The 24,639-nt window shown below is 55.4% G+C and overlaps 1 protein-coding gene across 1 annotated transcript; it reads right to left on the minus strand.

The window, feature by feature from the left end:
• Positions 1-433: 433 nt before the first annotated feature.
• On the minus strand, positions 434-4,298 carry LOC100834632 (protein NEN1). The gene is made up of 6 exons (XM_003573831.4): positions 3,704-4,298; positions 3,206-3,363; positions 2,986-3,032; positions 2,172-2,235; positions 1,023-1,660; positions 434-940 (listed from the first exon to the last, which is right to left on the minus strand). Exons 1-6 carry the CDS (start codon positions 4,038-4,040, stop codon positions 706-708), a joined length of 1,479 nt encoding a protein of 492 aa, XP_003573879.1. The 5' UTR covers positions 4,041-4,298; the 3' UTR covers positions 434-705.
• Positions 4,299-24,639: the final 20,341 nt, after the last annotated feature.

Here is a 24,639-nt window from a genome sequence, read left to right on the forward strand (position 1 = left end):
TCCTAACACGATATCCATGTGTGTTGCTACGGACAAAAATGGTGTATCTGTGTGCTGCTATCGACAAAAATGAATGGTGCATCTGTGTGTTGCTACAGACAAAAATGGTGTACATGTTTTATTAATCTTAGACCATATAATCCATAAGAGTACTCATCTTAATAATTTGGACCAAGTCAACAAGAGACGTAATAAAAGATTTTATGCTGTCCAAATGGCAAATGTGACTAACCACTACCAACAATTGAGTTTTTATACTCCCTCCGTCCCGATTTAACTGACATGATTCAAATAGAGATTTATATAAAAATCTATACAAATTCATGTCAGTTAATTCCAGGACGGAGAGAACAGTAGTAAAGAAAATTGGTCCACGCCTTTTTAACAGTATCACATAATTAAGGCAACAGCCCATGCAAGTGACCATCGATGATGAATAAAGCAGTCCTGGCACATGATGGGAAACTGCGGCTTCGAAACAACAAAGCATTGTGCACCTATACATCTTCCCAAATTTATGCATGTATTGTTAGATTACAACGTTCAAATCCCTACTTCAACATCAACATCTACTCTACTGGTCAGATCTTATTGCATTCACATGATAATATACAACTGATTAAAGACATGGAAGGCACCAGATTAGTGCAAGAGTTAGTTTCTAGCACTAGGATCACATGAACTACGACGCCTGGTGCTAATGTGCTATTTGGAGTGCACAACTAGTTTCTTTGCAACCAGCCGGATGCCAGCGTTTTGTTGGTAGTCGTATATTTCCGGAGAGAAGAACGCGTCCAGCTTGTTCCCTTGAGCAAACAGAGAGTCCAGCTCTGCAGTATCTACCTTGCTAAAGGCAAGCTTCTGAATATTACCGCTAGGCTCTTTCTGATATATATCCGTCGAGTAGACCGAAGCATCACCGCTGACAATAGTAGGGATGCTACAAGAGCAATTCAACATTACAAGATCAGAAAAGTATGACAAATTAGGAACTACATACGAAAAAGAGAAATAAGACTCACTTTAGGCGGACGGTTGGATGATTCACATAACCATACTTCTTTATCAAAGGTCTCCAGTCAGAAGTACTACCAGATTCTTGTGAAGACCTCTGAGCAAGACCATCACAAAATTCTAGAACTTTACATAGATTCTCAGGGATATCAACCACTATGTTCAACTTTGGTCGACCTGCATTGTCTAGAAACTTTGTACTGACTCCAAACTGGACTTTCAAGGCCGCACAACAAAGGTGCAGTGGACTATCTTTGTGCCTGATAGATATCCGCTGAGCAAATTGGTAGGAGGGGGCAACACAAATTTTGATACACACAGTTGATACATCCTGCGGCTCAAGGAACCCAGAATAACCACTGGAACTCGCATCCATCTTCATAGTGCCATCTAACTTCATTTCCTCAATATGGGATATTAGCTGACTAGATTCATTGTTAGTTGCAAGATCAACAGTTTCTTGATTGTCTCCATCTGGAATTGAGTTGTTCACTCGAGAAACGGTCCGTTGCCGTTTTGAAGAATCCGGTGAAGACGTTGCGTCAGGCTTTGGTGCCTCAGGAGAAGTAGCTCCATTAGCTTTGCTCCTTGTAATTGCACGTTCCAACAGGTTCTCAACAGTAAGTACTTCTGGAAGACTTGCCTCCTGTCAGGAGAATTCCAGGATTTAGCCAATTAAATTATCTTGAACTGTGGTTGTCAATTCTACCATACATGTGATAATGACACAATGGTTCATTGGTTCTTTTAAGTCCCTAACGAGTACTATTTCTACCAGTATTCCAAACTCTAAAAGCTGAATGTTAGTTTACAACCCAATTATAGAAGTTTCTAGTAAGACGGAATTTTATTTAGGCAGAAAGGCAAGAAAAATAAAATATGTGATTCCATCAGGCTCCTGTAATTGCAATTGTCGTAAAAAGTTGCTGTTTCCAGATTTTAAATATGTGATATGAGGTCTATAGTTAAACCTCACTCATCCATTAAGCTACTCCACACATTGCATGAGAAAATGGCAGTAGAAACAATTATAGTAATTTCAGGGGGAAAAACACAGGAGAATTGCTCAGCTATGACACTAAACAATATGTAAATGTCCGGATCATGAAGGTAATCGACTAATCGGGCATTGAGAATAGGCAGTGATGCAAACATACCAGGAATAGCACTGTAGCACAGTACTTGAGAACATCAAGATTCATCCTGACATCATCCAAGCTCCTGTAGGTAGATTGCAAAGCAAATAAAAGCAACATTGTTCACTCCAGTTTCATGTGGGAATACAAACATCAACAGAAATAGGCAAGAGAAATAATAATATCAAGTTGCAACTATTACTACTCTCCAATTTGGCAGTTAATGGTATGTCCTTGAAGAACTGTGTACGGATGAAACTAAGCAAGAAATCGAGCAAGCTTAAAATGCAATCATGTGGATCAATAGCTGTCATTTTACATGAGCTAGAAAGTCATCATGTGTCCATTTACGTGTATGGGTGCACTAGGAAATAGGAATAACAACTGATGGGTTGGGCCACATACAATTGTGACATCTCTTCTAATCAACACGACATATTTATAACAAATAACCATTCTATGTAACATAAGGGTTTTAGAAGATGCTAACTTTCAGATGAGCCACCTGAGATGGGATGGAAAACTGTGGAGTAGATTGGATCCAGGGATCCTGGGTGGCATGACTACTAAGACAGGTTAGATAGTTGGGAGCTCAAAGATGGAATAGTACAATAAAAATTATTGTCTCGTACTAATCTATGGAGTGTGACCAAATAACTGTATAATAGATGGCAACCAGGCAAGGCATGTTCCAGGAAGTGAACTGATGATGCTAAGGGTAGATATATGTGCTTCCAATTCAAGTGCGAAAAGGTGATATTTGGAAATAGATGTTGGACGGAAGCATTTAAAATTCAGATAAGAATCATGACATCTGAATTAACATGGTATCTACCTGTGCTTTTGCCTCCCTAGACCAAAGTAATTTGCCAAACTTGCCATCTGTGGATAAAGCATACAAGACAGGAAAAATCAGAATATTCACCGTAGCAAAGAAGGAAATATCACATGTTTTTCATCTTGAGTGAAAACCTGTCCTTAAGGTTCACACTTATCAATACTAAATATCCCTTCAAAAATGGTTAGTGGTTCTACATCAACAAAAGGTTGCATACCTTCATGTCCCCTGCTCTCCTCCCAAATCGTTGAGTAAGCAGAGGTAAGGTGTCTATCGTCCCCTTTGGCTCTGGAGGTGATCGGCCAATCTCTGTGAATGCCTCCCTTATTCTTGGCAAATCAAACCTCACAATGTTGTGCCCGGCCCAGACTCTCCCTGTCCGAAATTGGCAAGATCGTTTTTGTGAGAACTGTTTGTCGTAAAAAAGAATCAGCAATTTAGTTTCGACCGAAAGGAAGACCAGTATCTTTATGCCTACTCCAATGACCATAGGACGCTACGACAATCTTTGCTTTTTATATAATTATAAAGATCTGAGCCGGTGATCATCCATTCACCGAATTGAGGCTATTCCCTATATTGCTACCGAATGTATGTAATGTTACCCATTCAATATGGATTATAACGTATCAAGGTCTTTTCACTAGAACTGAGAAAGGGATGACACTTCCAAAGTCAGCCGCCGGCGTTCCCTGGGAAGCGGCGGGGCACTCACCGTGCAGGACGTCGTAGACGGCGTCGGCAACGTCGCGGAATCCCGGCGCGCCGGCGACAGCATCGCGCGTTATGCCGTTGCAGCGGACGGAGGCTGCCGAGACGACGCCGAGGTCGTTGGGGCGCACTAGCGTAGCGTAGCAGGCGACTTCGACGAGACGGCGCGGGCACACCAGGATGGCCCCGAACTCGAGCAGCGCGTAACCCTGCCCGGTCCGCTGCGGCACCGAGGTCTCCACGTCGAAAAACGCGATCTCGGGACCCCCCGCCACCGGCGCCGGCAGCGCTGCCGTCGCCACATCCTCCTCCCCGGTCGCGGTCACAGATGTCGTCGCCATTTCAGATCTTCCGTTAGATGCGGATCGAAGAGCAGGTGGATGAGGTGGCCTCAGATGGCCCGGTGCTGCATAAATAACAGGAGGATGAGACTCCTCGCCGGGCTAGGGCTTGCGTGGGAAGTAGGGGTTGGAGGTGGCGTGAAGGGAGCGGTGGCGATCGGAAGCGGAGTAAAAGATGGCAAGCTGTTCGACGAAATGCCGAGGTGCCGTGGAGGCGGGGGAAAGAATACGGAGACAGGAGTTCGCGTTGGATTTGGGTTTGTAAATCCTAAACGTATGGATTAAGGTAGAGCTCTTTTGGTAATACGGTTGCATGAAGTCATGCGAATGTGAATCCAATCTGGATCGCCGTTGCCGTGCTCCCATGGAATAAGTGTAGACATGAGAAATATAGTCCATCGATCTTGCCTCTTGCCCCGGACTTCTTTTCTCCTCCAAATACGGAATAAACCCTCGCTTTATATTAACTGCCGAAATATTACATATATTTTGACATATTTTAGTATATATATGTTTATGATGCACTCACTTGTGAGAACAGGACCGCAGTTTTTGTCCTTCTTCTGTCTACTGATGCTTACGAGTAATTTAACTTAGTGAAAGATATGCTGCAGCAATTTGAGATCAGACACCAACACGATTGTTGGTCACTTAGAGGTGTCCTCACTGGGTTCAGTACTGCCGGTGCCTATGATATGCTTATTGATCACATTGATATTCCTGCCACACTTATGTGGATCTTGAACTCTTGCTGCCAGCTGAAACACAAATTTTTTGCTTGGTTGCTGATCATCAACAGACTCAACACTAGGGCAATATTGCATCCGGAGAATTTCCATCTGGCCGATTACACATGTGTGCTGTGCAGTGGCTGCAGATGAAGACCAGAGATAATTCTTTCAATGTCCATTCTGTGTGACATGTTAGAGATATATCTGTCCAAATTATAACCCTAGGCAGAATGTGCACCAGAACATCATGGATGTTAAGGATCATCTTGGTGTTCCGTTCCATATGAAGATCACTACTCTTGTCGGCTGGAGTATTTGGAAAACTCGTAATGATTGTATTTTCAACAACATCATGTCATCACTCTATCGGTGCAGACAAGTCTTCAAAGGTGAGCTGAACCTTGTATTTCATAGAACCAAAAGAAAGAACTACTCCAGATTTAAGAGCTGGATAGACAGTTTCAGATAGGTTTTGCTTTTTATTTGTCTGATAATTCTTGATTATTATTTTGATTAATTAATTTACAGAGGATCATTGATCCACTGTTTTCCCTCAAAAAAAAGTACATAGATACGTCCATATTTAGATGTCGGAGCCCGAAACTCAGACACCAGGGATGCCGGGCACCCCCTTTTAGGTTCGGTGGTGGGCAGTGGAGATCGCTCCGGCGAACGCCGGCATGGCCAAAGACACGAAGCGTGAGACGAGGAGACATTTGCCCAGGTTCGGGCCACCCGGAGGTGCAAAACCCTACGCCCTGCCTTCTGTTCTTAGATTACTCGATGTAATAGTGTATTACAGGTTGCCGGGTGTGCTCCAGGGGTATCTACTTGTATTGCTACTTGTCTAATGATTCGGAACCCTTCTACAAGTGGCCTTGGTCCTCCTTTTATAGACAAGGCGATAACAAGGTGCCACGATGACAAGGTGACACGCCAGCTACCCGCGTGTCGGGTAAACAGATGAAGTAGCCCAAACCGAGCCACGTTGTCTTTCATGCAGTCACCTATCTACTATTTACAGGAAGTAATATGTGTGGTAGGCTCACCGTTGTAGCCTTGCCGAGGAAGGCTAGTGACGTAGTTATGACTAACCACGTGCTCGACTCAAGCATACCTGGTACAACCCAGCTAGGGGCCCAGAAGGAAGCCTACAACGACTCTAGGAGTCTACATGCCAAATCTTGCGGCTCAAGATAAGAAAGATTAATTAGATATATTTCCTCATTGTAACCGACTTGGACTCTACCTTAGACTTGAGTTCCTGCATATAGAAAGGACCAGGAGGGGGAGCCAAGAGGACACACCCCAACTTAGATACAAGTCGCCTAAACGCACTCGTCAATTCTGTGCATCTAGACTCTGCGACACCCCATTGTAATCGACTCAGTAATACAGATCCGACAAGCAGGACATAGGGGTATTACCTCATCGAGTGCCCTGAACCTGGGTAAATCGTGTCCCCTGTGTCCTTGTTAGCCAACGAGTTTGCCAAGACACACTCGAAATCTTTCCTTCATACAAGTCCATCAATATGGACAATGTCAAAGTCACATCTTCGTCATTAGCGTCGTCTCTGGGAAAGACGTGTGTTGGAGTCGCGATCTCAGCGGTTTCAGATCCAGAAAAACCATTATCGACTCAGGTTGAGTCGACGATTCTCGAGTCCTCTACTGCTCGCCTCCAAGCCAATTCCGCGGTCCTTGACAAGTTTGATGCCCACCTGGATCTCATATTCGGCGAGTTCCACGTCCGATCCGGTATCCTTCGACTACCGTGTTCGACTGTCTCGACTCCAGAAGAGTTACTTCTCCTTTCTCCCTCAGAGAAAGACCCGCCAACAGGCTCGACGGGGCCACTAAAGGAAGCAGAGCAAGTCTCCTCTGGGACCTGCTCTGATTCTAATGCTGATCCGTCCCCGCGCGCGAACAACCCCGTCCCTAGCGACGCTGGTGACCGCTCGGAACAAGGAAGTTGCCATGACGACTCACCTTGTCGGGTTCACCCGACGAAACATAACAGGTTTGCCTTGGAACCTACTCCAATTCTGAGAGCAATCCACCCCAATCTGCAAATAGCCCCGTCCCAGTCGACGCCGGCAACTGCTCAGAGCGGGAGGGTTGCCATAGCAACAACAATCTTGCGCCCAAGTGCGCCATCGCTCAAGTCTTCATGACAAATCCCGTCGCTCCGAAGCCGACTCCTCCGGCTGTGAGTGCAACCGCGAATCCACCGGCTGGATATTCAGCGGCAGAAAAGGCTCGAGTCCAGGCAGCTCTTGAGTCAGGAGTCCTCATGAAGGATCCCACCGTTGTTGAATTGCAATTGTATGGCAATTCTTATGCCAGGGCCCAACGCGACCTGAACAAAGAGAAAGAGGATTTCGTCAAGAAATAAAAGCTTGAAGCTGAGAGGTTGAAGAAACTGGATGAAGATATCCAGGCACACAAAAGAACTCGCTCGGGTTCACTCAGCGATTCTGATGGGGCCACCCCTCCTAGAGTTTCTCCCTAGATGAAACATCTCGCGTCATGACCACACGACCCGAAACCTGGCGCCAAGCTTCATGTCGGTTGACGACCACGGCGATATAATACCAGAAACCCTGGAGGCTGTCTTGCTTGCAGCCAATACCTACCTACAAACAATCCAGCCACCCGACAGTGACCCGCGCTCGCGGCTTCACAAACAGATTCTGGAAGGATTGAATAGGGCAGGGGCTTCTTGTATCAGCCAAGATTTCAACAACCGAAGGCCGCCGCGGGACAGGACGCCATCCCGCCACGAAGGAGAGATCCAGCACGACCTCGACCCGCCTCCACGAGGCCGCAGGGAGCGTGACTCGCACCCAAGGGAAACACTGGGGTCCCCCCGGGTCGCAAACCGCGATCAGCGAGACAGGTGTCGCGACCGCTCGCCGAACTCCGATCACGAGGCCGAGACATGCGGAGTGCCTTGCTTCAGCCGTCGCATCCGCCAAGCTAGGATGTCTAGAAATTTCAAACCGCCGACCGATCTAGCCAAGTATGAAGGCACTCAAGAGCCCAAAACTTGGTTGGAAGACTACCTCACCGGGATTCGCTGCCAAGGCGGTTCTCGTACTACTGCCATGTAGTGCCTGCAGTTGCAACTCAGAGGCTCTGCACGCACATGGCTAACCGGCTTACCGCGAGACGACATTGAGTCGTGGGATGAGCTCGTCCAAGCTTTCACCCGCAACTTCAGGTCCATGTACAAACGACCCGTCTCCCTCGAGCAACTCCGAGCTTGCATTCAAAAAGAGGGAGAATCCATCCGTTCGTACATCCAGCGCTGGACCAATACCAAACATGCTTCTGAGGAAGTCTACGATGAAAGCGCCATAGACGCCTTCAAACGAGGACTCTGACGAGTCGAACTCAAGGAGGAATTGGGTCGTGTCCGGCCCGCAACCATCAGCAGCTACCTGATGGAAATCGCCAATCGATGGACCGACGGTGAAAACTCAGTTCACAATGAATGCCACCGATCTCCAGAAGAAGAGGGCGATCGCGGTCACGATCGAAGGAGGAAGCGCAAAAACCGAGCCTTCGAAGAGTCACACCTAGCTCACTTCATCGTAGCCGCCTCTCCGTCAGACTTTTGCTCTCGGGAGAACGGGAATCGCTTTCGAGGTGGTGACAAGCGCAAGCAACAATGGCAGAGAAAAGGGAACCAACCCACCCTCTCTCAACAGCTAGCTTCCCCTTGCCCGTTTCACGTCTACAGGGATGAGCAAGGCAACATCAAGCCAAGTCACCCTCTAGCCGAGTGCCGGCGTTTCAACGAACTACGGGCTGAGTTTGCCAGGACATAGCAGTCGGCAACCAGTGTTGGCTTCTCACAACTACCTGGGTCGCTTCCATACGCTAACGAAGGAGTCAATACGCCTTTGCCGCCTCCCGTACCAGGAGCTCTAGCCATTGGTGCTCCTCCTCCTCCTCCGCGCCCAACCAGTTTTGCTGGCGCAGTGCACCCAGTGGCACTTGCACCGCCACCAAAAGCGCCGACAACGGTCGCCAATTCATATCTGACTCCGGTCGGACACATCTGCATGATTCAAAAAGGGAAACCCACCAATCGGGTCCAGAAGTCCATAACTCGACAGGTCCATATGGCCGTGAGGTCACCTCCCTCTTTAACGGAGTACCTCGACTGGTCTGAACTGGAGATCACATTCTGCAGAGAAGATCACCCACCCTGCATCCCGCATCCGGGAAACGCAGCACTGGTGCTCGATGCACAGATCGGGGGCTACATGTTAAACAAAGTGTTCATAGACGGCGGAAGTGGGCTAAACATTATCTACGCCGACACCTTACGAAAGATGAACCGCTCAACAACAAAGCTGGCTCCCACAAAGACAACCTTCCATGGGATCCTCCCAGGAAAAGCAGCCACCCACTGGACAAAGTTATCCTTGACGTGGTGTTCGGCACACCTGACAACTTCAGACGTGAAAGACTCGACTTTGAAGTGGTCGACTAGCCATCCCAGTACCACGTGGTCTTGAGTCGTGTCGCGCTAGCACGCTTTATGGCAGTCCCGCATTACGCTTACCTTAAGCTCAAAATGCCTGGACCCAATGGCGTGATAACTAGCTCTGGAAGCTTCCTGCGGTCCGACCACTGCGACCGTGAATTCCATAAAATTTTCGAGTCACTTGCTGTGCAGGACTAGGATGGCCAGGCCTACTTCTTAAGAGACGACGACCAAAATTCCATCCTTAAGAAATGAGCCATTGAGGCCACTTGCGGTGTAGACTTGAAGACAGAGGAAGCGCAGGCCTCTTCATCAAAAGAGACCAACGCTGGCTCAGCCAGCAGCCCTATCAACTAAGGGGTACTGGCTCGCTGGGCTCCCCCAATTGCAACAACGGGAGCCCCTCTAGCAGGCGCACTAAAACAACGAGCATACCAAGCCGGCTTCGCAGCCCATGCAGTGTAACTCAGAAGACGCCTGCCGAAGAGTGAGTTAGTTCAAGCACATACCTGCGAGCTCATCCACGCCTCGACATGGCTGTTCAGCCAACTCGACTGCGGGATATGAGAACCAAAAACCTCCCCCTCAGACTCCAATTCAGAGTAGGGGACTCAAGAAGCAAGGCGCGGAACGCCAAGCAATCGCGCCGCTAACGCACCAGCCTTTTTTGCTTGATTTCTGTTTAGTTTCTCATCTATTTTTCCTTTTTTTTCTCTGCATTTTTAAGTACCTTCTTGTACCATCGGCACGTAAAAAAAAGTATTTATGTTCCTCTACTCAGAGTTCTTTCCTTTTACTTACCTTGTTGCGGTCGCATCAAACTCAGAATTGAGAGATCGACCCCAAACTTGTCATCGGACGCACCCGACACTCGGGGGCTGCGTCCAATCGACCCTCTACTTGTCATTGGACGCACCCGACACTCGGGGGCTGCGTCCAATCGACCCTCTACTTGTCATTGGACGCACCCGGCACTCGCGGGGTGCGTCCAATCGACCCTCTACTTGTCATTGGACGCACCGGACACTCGGGGGTCGCGTCCAATCGACCCTCTACTTGTCATTGGATGCACCAGACACCCGGGGGCTGCGTCCAATCGAACCTAAACTTGTCATTGGACGCACCCCACACTCGGGGGCTGTGTCCAATCAACCCTAAACTTGTCATTGGACGTACTCGACACTCGAGGGTTGCGTCCAATTGTCCCTATACTTGTCATTGGACGCTCCCGACACTCAGGGGCTGCGTCCAATTGATCCTAAATTTGTCGTTGGACGCACCCGACACTCGGGGGTTGCGTCCAACCGACCCTAAGCCCCTCGTTGTACGCACCCGACATTCACGGGTTATCGCGTAACAAACATCAGCAAAATCATTCAACGGTCGGCAGTTTCCAAGTATGCAAAATTGGGATCACCCTGTTTTCTCATACAAGATCAAAGAAGTTACAGAACAAAAAGGTGCGATCTCTTTCAAAGATGCTAGCAACTTTCGGTTACAAAAGATTTCAAAGTATTTGGGTCTCCACATGACTGCAAACCAGTCATGCACTGACCCGGGGGCTACTCCCACCAGGAGCGCTGGTCGCGCACCCGGTGAAAATACTACTAAGGCAATTACGCATACATCCTTAACGGATATCAAAGACTACTCTACTCCAAAGCCATAAGAGTCACCAGCTGACGTGTCGTGTTCTCCATCATGTCGTAAACTGGTCCAAGCTGAGCATCGTCTGGAACATAGGAGGGAGTCAAATGCAGGGAGTCCAGATTTAATGAGGGGTAGCGAAGACGAACAAACAAGAGGGCTAGAACAGCCCCCTCCACCAATTGTTCATGAGTAGCCCCCCTCACCACTGCTCCTTCGCAAAATCTCTCGATCAATCCCTTCAGGTCAACGGGACCAGGAAGCTCCGGAAACAAGTTATGGTGCACTCAGTCAAACAGTGGTTGCAGGACTTCAGGCATACCACAACTCTTGCAACTCGATCTTGCAGCAGTGCAAGGGTATAACCCTTGTCGCGGTTTGACCAGAAGGATGGGGTCTTTGAACCAGACCGTGCTACAGCATCAAGACAACTTTTTACGCGTTCAGTTTCGACATATGGTTCTGGCATTATATCTGCATAAGATGGCGCATCCAAATCAGTCAAAATTCAGTTGACCCAACAATTTCAAGCAGAGAAATCAGTTGTTACCTCACATATCAGAGCTCAGCTTTACGATTTCCCCAAGAAGGAAATCTTCTCGGCCCAATGTAGCCCGATTCTCCGACTTAAGCAAGGAGATCTCCTTCCGTGCTTGTGCAAGTTGGTATTCAACATGTGCCAGACGGAATTGTACGCCGTGGTGGACGGCAACCTCTACCGAAGGCATGCAAATGGAGTCAAGCTCCTCTGTGTGCCCCAGGACGAGGGGCGCGCGCTACTGGAGGAGATACACCGAGGCACGTGTTCCCACCATGTGGCCTCTCGGGCCCTGGCCGGCAAGGCGTTTCGACATGGCTTCTACTGGCCCACGGCCCTAGCCGACGCGGAGAAGCTGGTGAAGATGTGTGAGGCATGCCAGTTTCATGCGAAGAAAAGCAACCAGCCGGCACAGGCCCTGCAAGTCATTCCGTCCTCCTTGCCGTTCGCGGTCTGGGGGCTTGATATTGTCGGCAAGCTGCCGAGAGCAGTCGGCGGCTACGAGTACCTGCTCGTGGCCATCGACAAGTTCTCCAAGTGGGTGGAAGTGGAACCAGTTCGGAAGGTGACCGCCCAGGCGGCCGTCAAGTTCTTCAAGAGCGTTGTGTGCCGGTTTGGTGTGCCTAACGGCATCATCACCGACAACGGCACACAATTCACAAGTGCGGTGTTCCAGGCCTACTGTGAGGGCATGGGTACCAAGATACACTTCGCGTCTGTTGCTCACCCGAGGAGTAACGGGCAGGCGGAGCGAGCCAACACAGAAGTGCTGCGGGGGCTCAAGACGCGAACCTTTGACAAGCTCAAAGGCCACGGAAAGCACTGGGTCGAAGAACTCCAGGCCGTGCTGTGGTCAGTCAGGACCACACCTAGTCGGGCAACGGACGAGACTCCTTTCGCCCTTGTCTACGGGGCATCAGCGGAGCTGCCCCTCGAGCTTAACCACGGATCTCCCCGGGTACACGCATATGGTGACTCCAGCCAACACTAGCAGAGGGTTGACGATCTGAGCTTCATCGAAGAACTTCGATGCCGGGCTACCGTGCGAGCTGCGCGCTACCAGCTGGGACTCCGCCGTTATTACGACAGGCGGATCCGTTCCCGGGAGCTCGAGACCGGAGACCTTGTCCTGTGCCGGATACAAGGAACGAAGGCTGGAAACAAGCTGGCTCCGAAATGGGAGGGCCCCTTCCGCGTAGTGCAGGTGACCAGGCCGGGGGGCTATCTGACTGGAGACCGAAGAAGGCTTGCCGGTGCAAAATAGCTGGAACATTGAGCACTTGCGCAAGTTCTACCCGTGAAGCGGCGGAGCCCGACCCACAAGTGATGCCGCCGAAGCATGCCTCTCGAACTAGTGTAGCCGGGCAACCCCTGATTGTAAACCACTAGTTGCTGTGAATGAAGATAAGTGTTGTTTTCTGAATTTCAAGTTGCCTCGATTGTTTGCGTGTTTCTCCTCCTTCTGTCTCCTGCCGAAGGTGGGCAGAAGTCTCTTTCCATACTTGGTTGTGAGCAGGGGGCTGCCGGAGCCTCGAAAACTATAACCCGTTGCCTGATCACTCCGACACCGGGCGTGCAGTTGCCGGGCTCGCTGCAACGTGCATCAAGCAGACGCTGCGTCTTGGAATATAAGAGTGCTCACAACCAAGTTTGGCACTGACCCTTCTGTGCCCAGGGGTTGGGAGGCAGGAGAGCTATCCATGTTGCTATATGTTTTCGTGAATTTCGAAAAAAAAATTGCAGCATCTCGGGCTTGGTAAGAATCTAACATACAGGGTAAAGGTGGAATCCGGCGCACTGTAACGCTCGTGGACCGCCCACGGGCTGTGGCATTTAGTGGCGCCCTGTAGTGTGGAGTGACAGCACTACAAGGGTCTCGCCGCACTTCGAGGCCTCTACTTCAGGGGCGAGCCGCCACGTGTGCTGCGGTAACTTGGCATGCATTGTGACGAAGACCGGACCACACTTCAAGGGGGTGTGGCGCCACGTGTGCCGCGGTGACCCAGCGCGCGTGGTGGCAAGCCCCTCCCCCGCGCCTATAAAAGGGCGTGCCAGCCATGGAGCAGCTCAGAGCGGACCCAAGGAAGAGGCTGCGAAGGCGAGAGGTGCCGCAGAGGCGCGGTGGAGGTGCATGCCATGAGTGCTCTGTGCTGATGGGTGCGCGGCCACCGCGCCCTTGTCACACCTATCCACCAGGCCACCCCGATGCAAGGGGTGCCGCGGAGACGCTGTGGCGGCGCCGGCGCCGGCGTAAGCCCCGCCACAGCGTTCCTGTCGTACCCCTTCACCAAGCTACTCCGAGGCGAGGGTTGCCGCGGAGATGCTGTGGCGGCGCCGCCACCGGTGCTAGGCGCCGGTGGCGGCCCCGCCACAACGTTCCTGCCGTATCCCTCCGAAGAGTGTCTCCAAGGACGAGGGTTGCCGCAGGGGCGCTGTGGTGGCGCAGCCACCGGTGCTTGGCGCCCGCCGCTGCCCAACCACAGAATCCTTGCCGCATCCCTCAAACAGGCGGGTTCAAAGCCGAGGGCTGCCGCGGCGATGCTGTGGGGGTGCATGCCATCCGTGCCTAGCGCCGATGGGTGCACGGCCAAAGCGTCCTTGCCGCATCCCTCCGGCAAGCATTCCAAGCACGGGAACGAACGTTGCCTCGCCAGGAATTGTCGCACCAGTGGCACCCGGGTACCACCGCTGCGCGACGCGTGGACCCCTCCCCCGGGTTCCCGGGAAGGTCTCATCCTGGGGAGCGCCGACGAGCTTCTCGGCAAGCTACCAGCCCGAAAGGGGCTAGCGGGGCTTCGGGGAATATTCCCGCTTGGGCACCTCCCGAGAAGCAGCTTCCCGGGAGGAGGTTCACGGGTGCGCTGGGCCCAGGTGCTTCCCGGGGTCGACTTGCAGGGACTGGAGGTTCTCGGGTGCGTGCCCCCGCCTCGCGCGTGGGGTCTGGTGGACAGCGCCGCACGGGCGCGTGGCGAGCGCAGGACGCATGGTTCCACCAAGGCAAGGAGTAAGGCGCGCGGCTCAGTAAACGAGCCGACGGACGGGTAGTTACCCGTGCGATCCAAGGAACAGTGGTTGTCTAATCCTATCCTAGGGTCTTAGGCCCTTAGCAGCGGAGGTGGCACCCATGCATGCCACCAGCTCACCGGGGGGAGTTGCATGCCTCCCCGTTGGACACTTGTAGCCCATGCACCGTGGCACATGTGGCATCCCCTTGTGTATAAAAATAGGACCCATGCCAACGGTCAAGGGGGTGAGACGGTTGGCGGGTCAGACGATTGGTAGGTTAGTGAGTTGATCAGTTCGTTCCAGTAGACAGCCAGCAGAGAGTAGTGAGGAGTACTTAGGCATTGAGAGGAAGCCCGAGAACTGGCCCGGCAAACTTGCGAACGCTTGATCCGCAATCAATATCAGTTCAGACAGGCAGGACGTAGGGTTTTACACCTCCGGGTGGCCCGAACCTGGGTAAAAAACAGGTGTGCATTTGTTCTTGTATTAGCGCGCACTCTCAGCACTTTGTCTCACCGGCCCCGTAGGGCCTCATCGGCCGTGCCGGCGATAACCGGGTCTCCGCCCCAGACGCCCCTACCGAACCTAAAAGGGGGACGTGGCTGCACGCCCCCGGTGTCGGAGCACCGAGCGACGACATCTAGCGCGCCAGGTAGGGGGCGCGGGAGTGGACAACGCCGGAGATCGCCGGCAGCAGAAGTTCCAACGGCATCGGCTTCACTCTTCTTCGTCGACAAGCCTAGTCAGCATGCCCCCCAAGCGGGCTGGTGACTCCCGCATAGACCCGCGTGAGGCCCCAGCGGCGCACATGCGGTTGCACGACGTGCGACCCGAGTCGGGAGCTCAAGAGAATCCCGAGCCCTCGAGGGTGCAGCAAACACAGCTGCCTCCGCCGCCTCCTCGACCGTCGACCGACAATCGGCCGAGGGGTCCGGCTGCCCCCAGTGCCGGGGGCAGTCGGGTGAGCACGCATGGCGTCGCCCGGGCCGGCCAACAGGTTGAGTCGCGGCCCGAGGATGCCCCGCGCAGCGACACCCGGAGTACGCCGCGTCACGGGCGACCCCTGGAGGTTCGCACCCTGCGCACCCGGAGGCGTCCGGGGCCAGGGCGGGAAGCAGCCGTTTAGGAAACCGGGTGCCCCCCGTGTGAACCCCGGCTGAAGCCATCGTCGCCGCGCGCGTCATGGTGCGGTACGAGCCGCAGCAGGGCACGCCGGCACACGAGACGTGGGGTGAGGAGTTGGAGGCGCTTCTCGCCCTGGCCGCCCAGCAGCCGCAAGGCGAGGGCGCCCCGGTAGGCTCCGGCCACGGGCGGAACTCCGAGCGTGAAGGCGCACCGCCCGCCTCGCGACAGGGGGAGAACCCTCCCCCGCCTCAGCAAGGCCAAAGAGACGGGGGCCCGGAGGGGTCCTCGAACTCATCGACCACCGTTCCGGGGGCCGATGTGCGTGGCATCTTGAATGCCCGACAACAGGAGGATCTGCGCCCGCGCTTGGAGCGCCGGCGCAGGCGCGAGGTGGAGCGCCAGCGCCCACTGGAGCAAGAAGACGCTCCCATGGGCCCCGAAGACGGCTGCACCGCGTTCACGCGCGAGCTGCGGCGGGTGACGTGACCCTGTAAGTTTCGAGCGCCTGCGCTCGGTACGTACGATGGGATCGCTAACCCCAAAGATTTTCTCCTGACCTATACGCTGGGCATGCATGCCATCGGCGCCGACGACAAGGTCAGGGCGAACTGGTTCCCGATGGTCCTGAAGGGATCAGCACGAACCTGGTTGCTCAACCTGCCCGCCGGATCTGTCGCCACCCGGGCAGACTTGCACGAGCAGTTCGTGAGCGCGTTCCAGGGCGGCTATAAGCGCCCGGGAACCATGGCGGAGCTGCACACTACCGTGCAAAAACCAGGAGAGACGTTGCGGGCCTTCGTCAACCGCTTCTCCAATCTCTCCTATTCCATCTCGGAGGCGGAGGCGGCCGCCATCATCAACACCTTCGCCATCAACGTCCACGATCCCAAGATGCGTGAGAAGCTGAGCACGCATCGGATCCGGACGACGCAGGACTTGTACGCCCTAGCACACAGGTGCGCCATGGCCGAGGAGGGCCGCCTAGCACCCGAGCTGGCAGCCCAGGCTGCCGCGAGCCCTGGCGAGGGCTCGCAGAAGAAGGGTTCCCGTAAGCGCAGTGGGAAGCAAGTCCTCGCTGCGGACTCGGGGGCTCCTGCTGCGAGGTCCACGAAGAAGACCTCGTGGGTGGAGAGTCTGGCGGGAAGCAGGGCGACGCGCCCCACTGCCCTATCCACAACAACTCCACCCACGACGCGCAGAGTTGCCGCGTCCTGCAAGGGATCAAGCAGCGGCGGGAGCAGCGCCACGAGGAGCACCGCGCCGCCGGCGCCTACTTCAATTGTGGCGACATCGGGCATCTCTCCCGAGATTGCCTGAACGACCGCAGAGCGGGTCCGAGGCCAGCCGGCGGTGGTGCCGGCAGGGTTGAACCCCAAGGGGGGTGTGGCCAGCCCCTCGCTGCGCGGGAACGCCCCCCTTAGGGGCGTGACAGGGCGCGCGCCGGGGAGCAGCGCGAGTCCGACTATACCGGCGGCAACAAACCGGGCTTCCAGGAGCCTCGTGGCGTCGCCTGCATCCATGGGGAACTTACGCTCTCCCATCCCACGCCGCGGTGAAGCGCCTCACCCGCGACGTGTGCACGGTGTTGCCGGATGCGGAGCCGCAACAGTCGCTGAGGTGGTCGCACGTGCCGATCACCTTCAGCACCGACGATCACGCGGCGCGACAGTTGGGTTCCGGGGTAATACCCTTCGTCGTCTCGCTGATCATTAGCAATATGACGGTGACCAAGGTGCTGGTGGACAACGGAGCGGGGCTTAACCTCTTGTCCGCCAGGCTGGTGGAAAAGCTCCAGCTGCCGATGGAGCAGTTGAAGCCCACCGAACCATTCCGGGGGGTCAACCCCGGGATCGTGCGCTCACTAGGACGCATCACGCTGCCGGTCACCTTCGGGTCCCGTGAAGCATTCAGGACCAAGCACATAGTGTTCGACGTGGCGCATACCCCGTTGCCCTACAACGGGATCCTTGGTCGGCCGGCGCTGATCAAGTTTATGGCGGCTATGCATTGCGCCTATGGCGTGATGAAGATGCCATCCGTCTATGGAGTCCTCTCCATTAGGTGCGATCTCAAAGACGCAGCTTGGTGCGTTGGCAAGGTCGTCCGGGCCGCCGCTGCAGCTGACGCCGGCGATGAGGGTGTCGTCGAGGACGACGCCTTGCCGGGTGACGCCCTGGCAACGAAGAAGGCCCGCGCCACCCCGCAAGGGCTAGCCGGGGGAGGCGCAGGCTCGAGCTCGCGCCTCGGCAAGGGGCAGGGGCTCCGGGAGGAGGCCGCCAAAGTGAAGAAGCTGCCCCTCCAAGCCGGCGACAAGGAGCGCACCGTTACCGTCGGTGCGAACCTGACCGCCCAATAGCTGGAATATTGAGCACTTGCGCAAGTTCTACCCGTGAAGCGGCGGAGCCCGACCCTCAGGTGATGCCTCCGATGCATACCTCTCGAACTAGTGTAACCGGGCAACCCCCGTGTGTAAACTGCTAGTTAATCGTGAATAAAGATAAGTGTTTCACCCCTGAGGTTTGGTTTTGCCTTGTTCATTCGCGTGTTTTCCCCCCTTTTGCCTCCTGCTTTAAGTGCACAAAGGTGCCTTTCCATACTTGGTGTTGTGAGCAAGGGGCTGCCGTGGCCCCGAAACGAAAACCCGTTGCCGGATCGTTCCGGCACGGGCCATGCTGTTGGCGGGCTTCCCGCAACGTGCATCACAGGCCATGCCGTTGGCGGGCTTCCCGCAACGTGCATCACAGGCCATGCCGTTGGCGGGCTTCCCGCAACGTGCATCACTGGGCATGCCGTTGCCGGGCTTCCCGCAACGTGCATCTCTGGTTGTGCCATTCGCGGGCTTCCCGCAACTTGCATCACTAGGCGTGCAGTTGCTCGGCCTCCCGCAGCCTGCACCGCGCAGTCGCTACGCCTGGGAAAGAAAATGCTCACATCCAAGTTTGGCATCGACCCCTTTGTGCCGGGGGCTGGGAAGCAGGAGAGATTTATCTGATTTACCTGTGTTACTTGTTTTCGTAAGTTTCGAAAAATTTCACAGCACCTCGGATCTGGTAAGAGTCTAACCTGCAGGAAAGGGAGGAATCTTGTACACTGTGCTGCCCGTGAGCTGCCCATGGGTCGCACCATACACCAGTGCCTTGTGGTGAGGGAGGACTGCAACACAAGGGGCTCACCGCACTCCGAGGCTTCTGAGTTGACAGGTTGTCGCCACGTATACCACAGTTGCCTAGTAAACATGGCGGCGGAAACTGCGCCGCGTTCGAGGGAAGGGTGCCACGGTGCTGCGCGGGTCCGTCGCACGCGGTGGCAGACCCCCCTCCCGCGTCTATAAAAGGCGCGCCCCAACCATGGAACGGCTCAGAGCGAAGCCGGGTTCAGGGCCGTGAAGGCAGGTGGTGCAACGGAGGCGCAGAGGTGGTGCTTCCCGCCGGTGCCTAGTCCTGCTGGGTGCGGCCCCGGATCCCGCTCATAGCCGGAGTGTTAAAAGGGACGCTTGCGGGGGGAGTGCGCTCCCCCTGTGGCTCCCGGGTCCTCCCCGAGAGGACACGGCTTGGAGTGGTTACCCCGCAAGCGGAGTGGCTCCCCGCTATCGCTTGGCCCCAGGTCGGCACCGCGGGTCTGTCCCGGGTCCCTGGTCTGGTCAAGGGTGAGGCGTGCGCGAGTCCCCCGCAACACAAGGCAAGATACACCAAGGCTAAAAGGGGCCACCCCGCTGGACAGCATCAGGAACAACGAACTTGTCAAAATTTTTTGCTTCACTAAGAGTTAACGCTGCTTTGCCGAAGTGTGGTCCCGGAACCTGCTCGTGGCCGAGGTGTGAAGAGGACACTTGCGGGGGGAGTGCGCTCCCCGTGTGGCTCCCGGGTCCACCCCAGGAGGACACGGCTTGGAGTGGTTACCCCGCAAGCGGAGTGACTTGCCGCCTACCGCTTGGCCCCAGGTCGGCACTGCGGGTCCGTCCCGGGTCCCTGGTTTGGTCAAGGATGGAGTGCGCGAGTCCCTGGAAACACAAGGCCAAACACGCAAAGGCTAAGGGAACCACCCCGTGAGGCGGCCTCGGGAATAAGGGACAAAAATTGAGCAAACTAACATGCTTGATTGACCAAGTGTCGAATGGTTACATGGACTAATCAAAAGGTCATTGTTCAAACGGCGCTAAGCGCCATACTTGTAGTGAAAGCAAACAAGAAGAAGGTACAGTGGAAGCAACGAGTATAGCTGGGGGCTGCGGCAACTAGCTGTCGCCGTCTTCGGCCGGGGGGTCGACGGGGGGATCAGGCTCCGGCTTCATCTGCATCCGCTCGACGACCTCGTCGACGAACTCGCGCACTGCTTGGGTGTGCGTGGGCTCGTCCTCGCTGTCGGACCAAGCGTCCAGCAGGGACTCGAAGGGAAATTCCGGGTCCCGGAGATGAATCCGCGGGAGGATTGTCCCGGCAACCTCCCGAGCGCAGTTGGCGACTTCGTTGGCGCCATACTTGGCGATCCAGACATCGAGCGCCCCGAGCTTCCCCACCAAGTCGGAGAAGAAAGGGATCAGCGTCGTGACGTCCGTGCCGTCCACCTGCCCCGCCTGCAGCTCGAACTTGGGCAGCAGGTCGCGCAGCGACTGGGCGATCTTCGTCAGCTTCTCCGTCTCGAGCTGCCGCTGCCCGATCACCGTGCCGTGATGGAGTCAGGCATCTTGCGCGGCCTTCTTGGCCTTGCTGACGTGCCCCTCCAGCTTCGCGAGCTCTAAGGCCTGGGTCGCGTTGGCCTTGCCGGCCTTGGCGAGCTCTTCCCGGACGGCGGCCAACTCGTCCTCAAGCCCGGCCGCTCTGCCCTTGGCGGAGGTGAGCTCGGCCTCGTGCTGAGCCGCCGCTCTTGCCGCATCCTCGGCAGCCTTGACCTGCACCTCCAGCAGGACGCGGAGGCCTTGGATTTCGCCGCGGTAGTTGGCGATCAGCTCGCTCTTCTCGTCCAGCCGTGCCTGGGCCGTCGCGAGCACCTCGGCATGCTCCTTCCGGGACGCTTCTAGAGTTGCCGCCATCGTGTCGAGCCTTCCTTGGAGCTCCGTGCACTAGACCTACAGGTGTCGACGAAGCTCGGTCTCCGGGACTACTGGCTCTCGAGCAGCCTCCAGGGCTTGCCGGGCCAGCCGTGCCTCCTCTTTCGCGAGGCGCGCCTCCTCGCACAGTCGGGAGAGTTCGCGCCGCTCTCTCTCCACGGCCTCCCGCACCTCGCCGAGTTGATTCTTGGCGGCGGTGTGGCGCTCCCTCACCTCGTTGTAGGAGGTGATGAAGGCGAACTGCTTGTCCCGGACAGCGTCCAGGAACCGGTGCCCTCGCTCGAAGACGCTCGGATCCCAGGTAAGAGGGTTCCAAGCGACCCCGGCAAGGGTGCCGAAGTCAGTGCCGGGGAGAGCCCCCGAGGATGATGAAGCCCTTGCTGCCGAAGTGGAGCTAGGCGCGGGGTCGCCAACTTGCTCCCGGGGGTCTTGCCGACCTTCCCCGGCAACTTCCCCCACGCCTAGGCTCCGGGACACCGGGGTTGGGGAGGGCTCCCTGCTTCCGGCGGGGGTTGCCCCCTGTGGGACGACGGGTGAGTCCGAGCCGGCCACGTCCGCGGCTTCGGGCACGTCGCCACGGCGGCGGCGGTCTCCACTGCTGCCGCTGTGTCCGTCGCAGCGGGGCCTGACGTGGGAGCCGGTTCCGCCTCCACCGCGGCCTCGACGACCGAGTCGGGGTCGACAACAGCCGCACTTGTTCTGGGCGCGGGCGCACTTGTGCCTACAACCATGAAGAAGCATGAGGGTCGGCGATGGCTGGTGCTATCGAAGGCGAACAAGGGCGAACGGGGTGGTTACTTTGTGCGGCCGTCGGGCTTGCCGGGGCAGCCTCCCCTACCTCGCCTGCACCAGCAGGAGCGTCCAAGGGTCTTGCCGCGGGCGAGCTGCCGCTCGTTGCAGAAAGAGAAGGTATGTTCGTGAGTTTGGCTAACAGGAATTGCAGTTGCAGAGAATCAATGAAGGCATACCCAGTGCCGGCCCTGTCTCCGTTGGGGCTGGGTCGCCAAGGGACACGCCCGCGCCACTGCTGGCCCCCGCGGCAGCGGGATCAGTGGCGCCGCCAGCATTAGCGCGCGTCCTCTTGCTTGGCGTGCCGGGCGGGGAATCGCTCCTCGCCCTCTTGCTGGCGCCCGCCGGCGAGGAGGACTTCGGGGGGTTGCGCCGGAGCGCGAAGCCCCGGAAGACCCCCCAAGCGGGCGGCGCCGTGGGCGCCCGCGGTGTCGTCGTGACCCGGATAGCTCCGAGCGTCGATGGCGATGCCGCCGCGACGCCGGGCGCCAAGCTCGCAAAGGCCCCCGCTACCGGAGCGAAGGCCGTCGCCGGGGCGCCGGTGACCCCCGCAGGTGCTGGCATTGCCGGGGTACCGGCGGGCACCTCGGGACTGGTTCCCGCCATGGAGAGGGCGGCCGCCGCCAAGGCAGGGGCCGCCGCCGAGGCACTCGCGGCCCCTGTTGCCGCGGATGCCGTCGGGGTACCGACGGGCGCCCCAGGAGCGGCGGCCGCCGCCAGTTTGGGGGCCGCTGCCGGGGCGGACGTCGCTGTTGAGGAGGTGGCTGCGGTCGCGGCGAATGCCCTCGACCTTCTCACGATAAGGGGCGCGCTGTCACTGCTTTCCTCGTCGTCGTCCTCCACGGCGACGACTTCCGGGGACGTAGCCACCTGGCCCGCCTCGTCGTCCAGCGACCGGAGGGAGGGCCAGCTGGGCTCGGACCCGCCCTCGCTCTCCTCGAGCACTTGCTTCCCGTAGGGTGCTTGCGGGGGAGCGTGCGGGACCCGGGTGGGGGTGTCGTCATTCAGCCCCCACTCGTTGCCGGTTCCGTACCCTACGGGTGCGCGGGGATAACTCCTAATCACTGGGAGTAATGCGCGGAGTGGCCTTAACTACCCTATTTGGGGGGGGGGGAGTTAGGGCGGAAATCTCGCGCGTCCACTGCTTTGCTTTTAGCGGCGCCGTACACGGGGCAGCGTAGGGACGCGGGCCCGCGACGGATCGGGGGCCCCCGCATCGGTTAAGGGCGTAGCCCGGCAACCGACTAGAGGGAGACCCTTCCGGGAACAGGTGATGCCGGCCCACGCCCGGGGGCTACTGTCGCACCAGTGGCACCCGGGGTACCCCCGCTGCGCAACGCGTGGGCCCCTCCCCCGTGTTCCCGGGAAGGTCTCATCCCGGGGAGCGCCAACGAGCTTCCCGGCAAGCGACCAGCCCGAAACGGGCTAGCGGGGCTTCGGGGAATATTCTCGGGAGGAGGTTCCCGGGTGCGCGGGGCCCGGGTGCTTCCCGGGGTCGACTTGCGGGGACTAGAGGTTCCCGGGTGCGTGCCCCCGCCTCGCGCATGGGGTCCGGTGGACAGCGCCGTGCGGGCGCGTGGCGAGCGCGGGGCGCATGGTCCCACCAAGGCAAGGAGTAAGGCGCGCGGCTCAGTAAACGAGCCGACCGACGGGTAGTTACCCGTCCGATCCAAGGAACACTGGTTGTCTAATCCTACCCTAGGGTCTTAGGCCCTTAGCAGCGAAGGTGGCACCCATGCATGCCACCAGCTCAACGGGGGGAGTTGCATGCCTCCTCGTTGGACACTTGTAGCCCATGCACCGTGGCACAGGCATCCCCTTGTGTATAAAAGGAGAACCCATGCCAACGGTCAAGGGGGTTAGACGGTTGGCGGGTCAGACAGTTGGTAGGATAGTGAGTTGGTCAATTGGTTCCAGTAGACAGCCAGCAGAGAGTAGTAAGGAGTACTTAGACATTCAGAGGAAGCCCGAGAACTGGCCCGGTCAAACTTGCAAACGTTTGATCCGCAATTAATATCAGTTCAGACAGGCAGGACGTAGGGTTTTACACCTCCGGGTGGCCCGAACCTGGGTAAAAAACGGGTGTGCATTTGTTTTTGTACTAGCGCGCACTCTTAGCACTTTGTCTCACCGGCCCCGTAGGGCCTCATCGGCCGTGCCGGCGATAACCTGGTCTCCGCCCCAGATGCCCCTACCGAACCTAAAGGGGGGACGTGGCTGCACGCCCCCGGTGTCGGAGCACCGAGCAACGACAACCTGACGTCGCATACATCTCAAATACTCAAAGCAGCCCACCCAGGACGGTTCATTGAATTACTTGTTTTGCCATACACTAGGAAAACCATACTTTAATTCAATAATATCACATTGTAATAATACCACCCTCGTATACTATCATAGCATAGCATTTACTACCACGATGGCAATTGGTGGTGAGGACATGGCAAGGGTATCCTATACTACTAGGAGAATCATAGCTAGCATAGGTACAATAAAAATCCTAACAATGCAACTAATAAAACTAGTGCATAATAAAATATTAGGATTATGATCAAAGTGAACTTGCCTCGATAGCAGTTGGGATTCAAGCACTCTTCGCAATCACACAATTCGCTTTCCGAGAAAACTAAACGAAACAAACAATGCATACACAAACATACAATACAAGCAAAAAGAATTATATGCCATGATGCAATGCATATCATGTGACATGATTGGGTTGATTTTATTTGAAATAAAACCAGATTATATTTTTGGTCCAAAGCATTTGCCATTAAGATTTTGTATGCTAGGTTAATTGCAATAGACAAAACAAGGGATTAAAACCCTAAAACAAGGTTTTATTGGCATCAGCCAATTAATTTAATTCAAAAAATTTATTTCTCTATTCCAATGGACAGAGGACAATAAAACAAATTTTTGGGCACTGGTTTCAATTAAAAAGGATTTCTAAATAAAAAGATATGATTTAAAAGGCATTAAAGGCCTTTCTGTAAATTGACTGTGGTTAAGTTATTCAAATTTAAATTTAAGCTACGCTAAAAGATTCTACAGGTCAAGAGCTTTCCAGAAAGGTAAAATTTGTCAAATTTGGCCCAGTGGTTTAAAAGTTATAAGCATTTAAAGTTCTAAGGTTTTTCTGCAAAACTGCCATTTAATTAAACCGGGGATCAAGTTTTTCATTTTTAACAGGGACAGGTGGCGCTCTGTGATTGG

Source organism: Brachypodium distachyon, chromosome 3, assembly GCF_000005505.3.
Source record: "Brachypodium distachyon strain Bd21 chromosome 3, Brachypodium_distachyon_v3.0, whole genome shotgun sequence".
In the NCBI taxonomy this organism is placed as follows: domain Eukaryota; kingdom Viridiplantae; phylum Streptophyta; class Magnoliopsida; order Poales; family Poaceae; genus Brachypodium; species Brachypodium distachyon.